The sequence below is a fragment of the Trichechus manatus genome, unplaced genomic scaffold (genome assembly GCF_000243295.1).
Source record: "Trichechus manatus latirostris isolate Lorelei unplaced genomic scaffold, TriManLat1.0 scaffold00078, whole genome shotgun sequence".
NCBI lineage: Eukaryota > Metazoa > Chordata > Mammalia > Sirenia > Trichechidae > Trichechus > Trichechus manatus.
In genome coordinates, this window is record NW_004444014.1 from 636,695 (window position 1) to 646,472 (window position 9,778).

The 9,778-nt window shown below is 45.9% G+C and overlaps 1 protein-coding gene across 3 annotated transcripts in view; it reads left to right on the forward strand.

The window, feature by feature from the left end:
* Positions 1-3,461: 3,461 nt before the first annotated feature.
* ST8SIA5 (ST8 alpha-N-acetyl-neuraminide alpha-2,8-sialyltransferase 5) overlaps positions 3,462-9,778 on the forward strand; it is a 72,608-nt gene continuing 66,291 nt past the window's right edge. Inside the window, exon 1 of one of the 3 annotated variants that reach the window (XM_004380880.1) lies at positions 3,462-3,895. In XM_004380880.1, the coding sequence (XP_004380937.1) occupies positions 3,765-3,895 (131 nt within the window). In that variant the 5' untranslated portion in view covers positions 3,462-3,764. The remainder of the gene's footprint in view (positions 3,896-9,778) is intronic. The other 2 variants (XM_004380878.2, XM_004380879.1) reach the window with 2 other exon arrangements.

Below are 9,778 nucleotides of genomic sequence, written 5' to 3' on the forward strand. Positions count from 1 at the left end.
TCATTGCAGTGGCCACACAGAACTCAGACAATACTCACGATTATGGGGTTTATTAGGGAAGTAACAGGCTACAATTCAGGTTGAGGAGCTCTCAGGATACAGTTCTTCCATCAGGACAGCCTCTTCTCAGCCATGCTCACAGGCACGACTCTCTGTGGCTCGTTGGCCTCTGCCCTGCTCGGGCAAGTGTTACAAAGCTCTTTTAGGTCTGCCAATAAGTGCCCCAAGGCACCCCACTCTGCAGTAAGCCCTGGCCCAAAGGCTCTTAGCTCTAGCTCCCTGGGTCAGCAAACAGTTCCACCAAGTGCCCAGAGGCACCCTACTCCCCCAGCAAGCCTCCTGCCCAAAGGCACTCGGCTTTCTCCCTCCACGGGCAAGGAAGCCCACCACGCCATCCCCTGCCAGTCTCTCCTGCTGCTGTTTCTCTGCCACTGCTTCTCCCCATCTTCAGTGTTACAGCTCTCTCTCTCTCTCTCAGTCTCCTGGTTCCAGGAGCTTCTCAGCGCAGGGATCCTGGGTCCAGAGGACATGTTCAGCTCTTGGCCCTTCTTCCTTGGTGGTGGTGAGATCCTCTCTTTCCCTTTTGGTTAGCAGCCATACCTCTTAACAAGTACGCCACCAGGGTTTCCACACAATGGCATACTGTACAGCAATCGATTGAACTGACTGTAGCTGCACACAATGTATTAGTTTTCTCTTGCTGTGAAACAAATGACCACAGACTTAGCAACTTCAAACAACACACAATAGCTCGCAGTTCTGTAGGTCTTAAGTCTTGGCACGATGTAGCTGGGTTCTCTGCTGAGAGTCTCACAGGCTAAAATTAAGGTGTTGGCTGGCTGTAGCTCAGAGTCCTCTTCCAAACTCATTCAGATTGTTGGCAGAATTCAGTTCCTTGCAATTGGAGGAATACAGTCCACCATTGCCTTGCCGATTGTCAGCTAGAAGCCATTCTCAGCTCCTAGAGGCTGTGTTTGTTTGCATTCCTTGCCCAGTGGTCCCCTCTATCTTCAAAACCAACAACAAAAAATTTCCCTCCGGTCAAATCCCTCTTTCCCAGGCGGAGGCCAGCTCCTTTTGAGGGCTCATCTGATTAGGTCAGGCCCACCAAAGATAGTCCCCCTATCTTAAAGTCAACTGATTTGGACCTTAATTACATCTGTAAAATTGCTTTACAGCAGCACCTAGATTGGTGTTTGATTGAATAACTGGAAGAATGTGTGTACAGCAGGGGTGAAGAATGTTGGGTACCATCTTAGAATTCTGACTACCACATACAACGTGGATAAATCTCACAATCACAAATGAAACCAGACGCGGAAGAAAACATAGTGTATGATTCCATTTATATAAAATACAAAAACAGGAAACACTCGTCTTTGGTGTTAGAAGTCAGAATAATGGCTACTCTTGAGTAGGTAGTAACTGGAAAGGAGCACCAGGGGAGGGTTCCTGGGGGGCTGATAATGTTCATTTTCTTGATCTGGTTACATGGGCGTGTTCAGCTTGTGAAAACTCAGTGTATTTGAGTTGTGCACTCGCACTTAGCTGTAACTATATTATACTTCACTGAAAAAGCTTTTAGAATAATTTGGAGTTATTTAAAATAGATTTGTTTTGTTTTAACAAGGAAACATGCATCCAAAGACAACTCTCAGAGTGGGTGCCTAGAGGAGGTGGGGACTGAGTGGGAAAAGAAATTAGACGAAGGAGTGCCTTGCCGGAAATGATAGTGCTTCCTGAACTCTTCAGGGCCAACTGGGTTAAAAACTAGTACTCTGTCAACCTGGGACTTGCGTGAGACTTTGGCCCAGTGCAAAGTGAAACGTAGGGGCCCCTTGCTCAAAAATTATTAAGAATTTGAAGACAGAAAGAAGAGAGCATTAAACCAAGCAGGGGCCCTTTTAAGTTCATGTCCTGTGCCATTGCACAGGTTGCACACTGATAAAGCCAGCTCTGCCTGTATGTATGGGAGAAAGAACCACCTCACAAATACTTCTTGCCAGGTGAGTTACTCTAAGCACCCCGTGCTTTGATTCTTTCAGCTGTAAAATGGTTAGCAAAGGCTAGAAGGCTCAAATTCACTAATATATGTGGAGCAAGCACTTTGTGAAGTATAAGACACCCACAAATGCAGGGATTATTATAATAATGGGCCCTCTGAATGTTATGAGTTATTTCATTGGTTAAGAAACCTACCTGTGACCTTGTGATAATATTTATCTGATACATAAACACCTCATAGACAGCCCAGGGTCCATTTCTACCTTGCTTGGGTGAATTAACACAAATTTGAAATTATTGGTGGAACCCGAGTCATGAGATTTTATCGGGCTTTCCTTGCTCTTTCCAGTTCAAAGAGGAAACTACTAAATGGCGAGGCTCAGGGTATTGGAGTCTGGGTGCTTCCCATCAAAGTTTTTCTCACTGCTGTTTGAGTTTTGGTCACGTTTCAAGTTGAATCCCCAGTCTGACTCTGGAACCTGCCCAAGTGTTTGGAGGGCACACGAGACTCCAGGCGCCCAGAGACACTGCGGTGTAAGGATGACAGGACAGTTGCCCGGCGCGCGGGGGGCAGAATGGGGGGTGCATTTGAGGATAAGGATTTCTGAAGAGGCACGACATTCGCTTTGCATTTCTGTTTATTTTCCCTTAAGTGCTCTCTGTAGCACAACCCTTTCCCGACTTAGTGACTTACAAAAAGCTTTCTGGGACCGTGTTACCCGAAGACGACCGGCTGCTTGACTTAGGATTTACAAGTGGTTCCAAGGATGAGACGAGATCCCAGTGTCGGGGTGACAGCAGGGTCTTTGATGACCAGCCACGCGCTGCAGTCGGGGAGGGGGAGGATGCCAGCGGAGGGGGCGGGCAGTCCCTGAATTTCCTCCCTGCAGCATGGGGCGCCCGGGGCGCGGGCGAGCCGCCCGGCAGGCCGTCCGCATGCGGGAGCCGCGCGCGCCGTCCTTGAGGGCTGCACGGCTGACCTTGCTCGGCTTTCTCCGGAGAAATCGCCAGGAGAGCGAGAGGTCGTGGCCGCAGCGGTGACTCAGTGCCCTGCGCCCCGCATGCGAATACTCCCCTCCAGCGAGCCGGACTCCGCAGCCGCGGCTTCCCCTTCCTGCTCCCTTCCCTAGTTCTACGACTCAAACCTGGCGTTTTCCGCGACTCCCCCCACCCCCGCCTGTCATTAGCCAGATTGCCCGGGTGTTCTGGTCCCCCCTTCCCGGCACTACTGAAGGCCAACCTTCTTGCTCCGTCGCTGCGGGCCCGGGGACTGGACGTGGCCCATCGGCCAGGGCACCCCGAGCCGGTCACCGCGATCCAGAGCTGGGTAGAGGAGGTGATGCGCGGCGCGCTCCGGCGCACCCGCGGTCGGCGCCGGGGCCCCGCTCCTATTGGCCGCCGCTTTCGCGGGCGGGGCTGCCCCCGGCGCGGGACACCTGGCATCGCCCCTCTGCGCGGAAATCGGCGGCTGCCGCCCCGAGCGCTCGGAGGTGAAGGCACCCGGAGGGAAGGCCGGGCCGCGGCCGAGCTCCTGGCGCCGGCTCTGCCCTGCCCGCCGCCCGGGCTGGGACGCGCGGATGCCCCAGCTCTGGCCTCTCCAGCCTGAAACTTGCCCCGCGAAGTCCCCCGGCCGCCTGGCCGCGCCATGAAGCGCCGGCTCGGACACGCGCCCCACGGGGTCCCCGAGCCCTGCGCGTGACTGCCGGGCCCGCCTGTGCCCCGCACCCGCCGCGCCCCGCCGTGCGCGCGCCGCCGCCAGGATGCGCTACGCCGACCCCTCGGCCAACCGGGATCTGCTGGGGAACCGAACTTTGCTCTTCATCTTCATCTGCGCCTTCGCACTGGTGACCTTGCTGCAACAGATACTGTACGGCAGGAACTACATCAAGAGGTAAGAAAGTCCGAGCGAGGTGGGGGTGCGCGGGGTCCGTGGCCGAGTCCCCCAGTGGCGGAGGCCGCGTTGGCTCAAGCGTCACTGGCGGGAATGACCATAGGGTCTGCACTTGGTCCTTAGCACCTCCGCGTCAGGCTTGGCTCACAGCGCTCCGAAGCGCATATCTGCCCCAAGCCGGAGGAGAGCGCCTGCCCAGCGCTAGACGAAGAGGCCATCAACTTTGTTCCGCTATGAAAAATGGGGGCAGGTTAGAATTCGGAGCAGCCAAACTGACGATAAGTCCTTTGAATGCCAGGAGCGGTCGCGGGGGTCAGGTCGATGTCCCCCAAACCTCGGGTTCCATGACCATTTGGTTGGAGGGGAGGCTCCTGGAGGTGGAGGGCTCAAAACCCTCTTGAGACCTGAACTTTTGTGGGGACCCTTGGGGGAAAAAATACCCCCCTCCCAGGAGCGTTGGGTGAGGTGGGGCTGAAAGTAGACTGAGGAGATGCGACAGGGATGGTGAATTCTTATAATCCCATAACCATTGGGTCTGTGAGGCTCACAATCTGCTCCTTCCTGAGATAGATGGTTCTCTTTAGCCCGGAAGGTCAGAGCTGCGGCAGACGTTAGCCCTTCCCTCGGTGGGTTCCTCCTCCCCTGGTGGGTTCCACCTCCCCACCACAGGAAAACTCCATTAAGAGAAAGACCAGTAGGAGGTGTCACTGAGAAACTCAGGCGCAGCCTCTTTCCCCGTATGCGCGGAAAATACATCGGCATGCCAACCTCTTATCAGCTCCGCAGGCTGAGGAGAGACGCTTCGGGTCACCTGGCTGGTGTTGGAGGTGGAGGGGGGCTGCCTTAGGATACTCCCACATCAGAGCCTCTCTTGGAAAGACCTATCCCCCTCCCCTCTGCTGGAGGCCTCTGCCTTTGCTGGTGTGGGACAGTTCACACCAGAAGGAATTGAGGGATGTGGGTCGATGTGCATCCGTTTCTTTGGACCCTTGGACTCTACCTGTGTTGTGCCACTTCTGGGAAGGCCCCTCAGAAGCAGTCAGAACTCTGGGCCCATCTTGCAAACACCTCTGTTGGTCAGGAGGGGAGAAGGTGGGGCAGTGTGGATGGTTACTGGGCTCCTATCTCTATGGGAGAGAGCACACACCATGTGGATTAGGAGGAAAAGGCAAGAAACAGAGCTATCCTTTTGTCCTCCATGTCCTTGGCTTCCCCATGTCTGTTCTTGATTGAACAAGTACTTCATGAGGATTTACTCTGTGCTGAGCCCCATCCGAAGTGCTGAGGGTACAATGGTGATCAAGATAGACACAGTCTCAGAGCCCCCAGGGAACTTGCAGCCAGCCTAGTGGGGAAGACAGAAAGGCACCCAACTCATATAAAAGCCATACCTGGAGGTATGGACAAGGAACTCTGAGGATGAAGGGGAACCATAACGAATCAGATGACTTCAAGGTACATGGAGGCAATTGAAGGGAGTCTTAAAGGAAGGGGAATAATCTGTTGGCATAGGTGGAGGAGGAAGGAAGGGGGGTAAAACACAACTTGAACAGGGTTGAAAAGTACAGGGAGAGTTGAGTAATTTTGTATAGCTGGCGTACTAAGAGCATGTGGCCCTAGGGGCAGGATGAGGCAGACAGGAAGAGTATGAAGAACAAAGTAGGGAACATGTGAGACAACCCATTTCCGGAGGAAAGCGGTAACAAGTTTGAGTCTAGATCTGCATGGGGAGGCTAGCCGTGTGGAGCTGTCCAGCAGCTAGTTGGAAAGGAAGCTCTGAAACTGAGAGAGGGGACCAGCCGGGCTAGCAATGCACATTTTGGAGCCACCAGTCATCTCAGTTGGAGCTCTGGTGGCACAGTGGTGAAGAACTTGGCTGCTAACCAAAAGGTCAGCAGTTCAATCCACCAGCCACTCCTTGGAAACCCTATGGAGCAGTTCTACTTTGTCCTATATGGTCGCTACGAGTCTGAATCAACTTGATGGCAACAGGTTTTTTTTATTTTATTTTTTAGCCATCTCAATCAGTGTTTTACAAACTTCTATGATTGTGATCCACAGGAAGAAATGTTATACCCTAGGATGTAGAACACACTTACATGCATCCCCAACTGAAACAAACATTTGGTGAAACAATACTTGGCCTTATTGTGAGAAATGAGCTCTAATATTTGCTATTCTACTTTATTTTTTTAAAAAAATTCTGGGGCAACCCATTAAATTGACTTCACAACTTGGTTGAAAAAATTCGTTCAGAAGACACTGGGCTGAGTGATGAGGGTGGATGAGATCACCCAGGAGAGAGAGTGGAGTGAAGAGCCACTGATGGGCCAGGGAGAGCCTTTCAGACTGCCTGCTCCTGAGGTGACGAGCAAAGAGAAAAGCTGGCTCTGGAACTGAGGAGGAGGGGATCAAGGGGAGAGAGAGGTTATGGAAATCGAGGCATAAGGGTAACAGGGAGAGAGTGGTCAACTGTGATGTTGCAGAGGGATCAAACGGGACAGGACTGAATGAGTCTACTGGATTTGGAAATAGAGACAGGGCAGTTTTGGGGATAGTGTTGGGGACAGGACCCTCATTTCCGTGGGTGAAGGAGTGAGTGGGAAAGGGAATGTGGGGACAGTGAGCGTAGATTACCCTTTCTAGGTGTCAGTGCTGAAAGGAGAAAGGGTTAAAAGAAGGGTTTTGGAGAATGAGGATCCTGGAAATGGTCTCCTCTTCCTTGAAGCCCCTCTCTGACCTAAATCCCATTTGTTAGTGCATCAGCTCACAAACCTAAGGTGTCATGGACTTCAGATATTTACACTTTAAAAGAGGGGCAAGCAAAAGACAATGTTTTGTTTGTTTTTAAGCTAGAGAGGGCATTGTCAATTTTTTATAATTTGGTCTTATCCACCTTTTAAATTTATTCTCAGAGGAAGACCAGATAGGTGTGGGCCTTGAATGTTGTTCTATAATATCTTTCAGTGGAGTTTTATAATTCTCTGTAAACGTTTGGAATGTTTTTGTTAGATTTATTTCCGGGTACATAGTTTTTACTACTATTGTAAAAAAGTATCTTAAAACAATTTATTTTCTAAGCATTTGTAGTTGGTATATAGAAATAAATTGGACTTTTTTGTATATTGATTTTATAATAACAACTTTGATAATGCACTTAATGAAATAAATTATCTATAGATTTTCCTGGGATTTCTGTGTAGACATTTTTCTTTCTTTCTTTACAACCTTATACCTTTATTTTTCTTGTCATACTGCTCTGGCTAGGACCTTTGATATAATGTTCAATAAAAGTGTCACAGTGAACATCCTGGTATTAGTCTTGGATTTTTTTTCCCTCTCTTAACTTAAAAAAAAACAAAAAAAAACTTTGAGATATCATTCACATATCATACAATTCACCTATTTAAAGTATACAATTCAGTGGTTTTTAGTATGCTGACAGTTGCACACCTATCACCCGAATCAATTTTAGACCATTTTCATTACCCCAAAAGAAGCTCCACTCCCCTTAGTTGTCACCGCCCCTCCCAAATTCCCTGACACCTCCTAACCCTAGGGAACCACTAATCCACTTTCTATCTCTATAGATTTGCCTATTCTGGACATTTCACATAATTAGAATCCTACAATATGTGATCTTTTGTGACTGGCTTCTTTCACTTAGCATAATGTTTTCAAGGTTCATCCACGTGGTAGCTGGTGTCAGTACTTTATTTCTTTTTATTACTGAATAATATTCCATTATTATGGCTGTACCACACTTTGTTTATCCATTAATCAGTTGATGGACGTTTGGATTATTTCTACTTTTTGGCTTTTATGAATAGTGCTGCTATGAAAATACATGTACAAGTTTTTGTGTGGATGTATGTTTTCATTTCTCTTGGATATATACCTAGGAGTGGAATCGCTGGGTCATATGGTAACTCTGTGTTTTATCATTTGAAGAACTGCCAGTTTTCCAAAGTGGCTACGCCAGTTTATATTCCCACTAGCAGTGTATAAGAGTTCCAATTCCTCCACTTCCTCACTGATACTTGTTATTTTCCATTAAAAAAAAAATTACAACCATCCTAGTGGGTGTGAAGTGGTATCTCATGGTGGTTTTGATTTAGATTTCCCTGATGACTAATGATGTTGAGCATCTTTTCATGTACTTATTGACCATTCGTATATCTTCTTTGGAGAAATTTCTATTCATGTCCTTTACCGATTTTTTAATTTGGATGATTTGTCTTTTTATTATTGCTTTGTAGAAGTTTTTTTTGTATATTCTAAATAGAAGGATCTTATCAGATATGATTTGCAAAAATTTCTGCCATTCAATGGGTTGTCTTTTCACTTTCTTGGTCGTGTTGTTTGAAGAACAAAAGTTCTTAATTTTGGTGAAGTCCAGTTTATCTATGTTTTTTTTTTTTTTGGTTGCCTGTGCTTTAGGTGTCATATCTAAGAAACCATTGTGTAATCCAGTGTCACAACGATTTATACGTATGTTTTCTTCTAAGTTTTATAGTTTCCGCTCTTACATTGAGACCTTTGATCTATTTTGACTTAATTTTTTTATATGCTGTGATTAATCCTGATTTTTAAAGGGAATGCTGGTAAAGTGTCACCATTGAGTATGACTTTTTTTTTTTGTAGATATCCTCTAACAGGCAAAGGAGTTTCCTTTGTCAATTGTGCTGAGAAGTTTTGTTTTGTTTTATTATGTTTGGATGTTAATTTTATCAGATGCTTTTCCCACATTTATTGGAATGATCATGTAGTTTTACTAAATTTTTTACATTTAATGTAGTAAATTACATAAACAGATGTTCAACCTTTAATTTTTGAAATAAATTGCTTTTTCATGTTGTGTGTTTTATACGATATGGGATTTTGTTGACTAATATTTTTATTCAGGATGGTATCTCATATTCTGTATGTAATTTTCTTTCATCATGCTGTCTTTGGTTTTAAAAGCAGTCTTGTAAAATCAGTTGGAAATGTTTCTGCTTTTTCTGTTCTCTGTAATCGTTTATACAAGTTTGAGATTGTCTATTCTTTGAAAGTATAATTCACCTGTATAACCATCTGCACCTAATGTTTTCCTTGTGGGTAGGCTTTAAATGATTACTTCCATTTCTTTAATGATTATAAGATGAGGTTATCTATTTCTTCAATCAGTTTTGGTAAATTCTATTTTTCTAGTAATTTTTCCAACACTTTCAAATTTATTGGCACAAAGCTCACAATAATCTCTATTACATCTCTGCTACATCTATAGCTTTGACCCCCTTTTAATTCTTAACATTGTTTATTTGTTTCTTTTCTGTATTTTTTTTAATGATCTTTGTTACCAGAGGTTGTCTTTTCAAATAACCAACTTTCGGCTTTGTTGATTCTCTTTTGCGTCTTTGCTTTCTATTTTGGTAATTTTTATGCTTTGGTTTATTCTCTCATTCTTTTTTTAACTTCTTAAGTTGGACACGTTTCTGTTTAATTTCCAGTCTTTCTTGTTTTCTAATATAAACTCTTCAGGCTATATAATTTCATCTAAATACTTCTCTAGCCATATCCCTTAAGTTTGGGGATGATGATGATGATGATAATATGGTAACAAGTAACAATTGTGTTTGCATTTACTTTGTGCCAAGTACTAGTCCAATTGTTTTATATATTAACACACCGAATTCTCACAAACACCCTCTGACATAAGCACTGTTACTATCTTGATTTTATAGGTGAGGAAACTGAGGTACAGTAATTTGTTCAAGGTCATATAGTTAGTAAGTACCAGAGGTATTTTCCTTATCCTTTAAATCCGGGTATTTTCTAATTTCTTTCATGATTTATTTTTAAATGTTTTAAAATTTCTAAATACTTTTTGTTACGACTTTT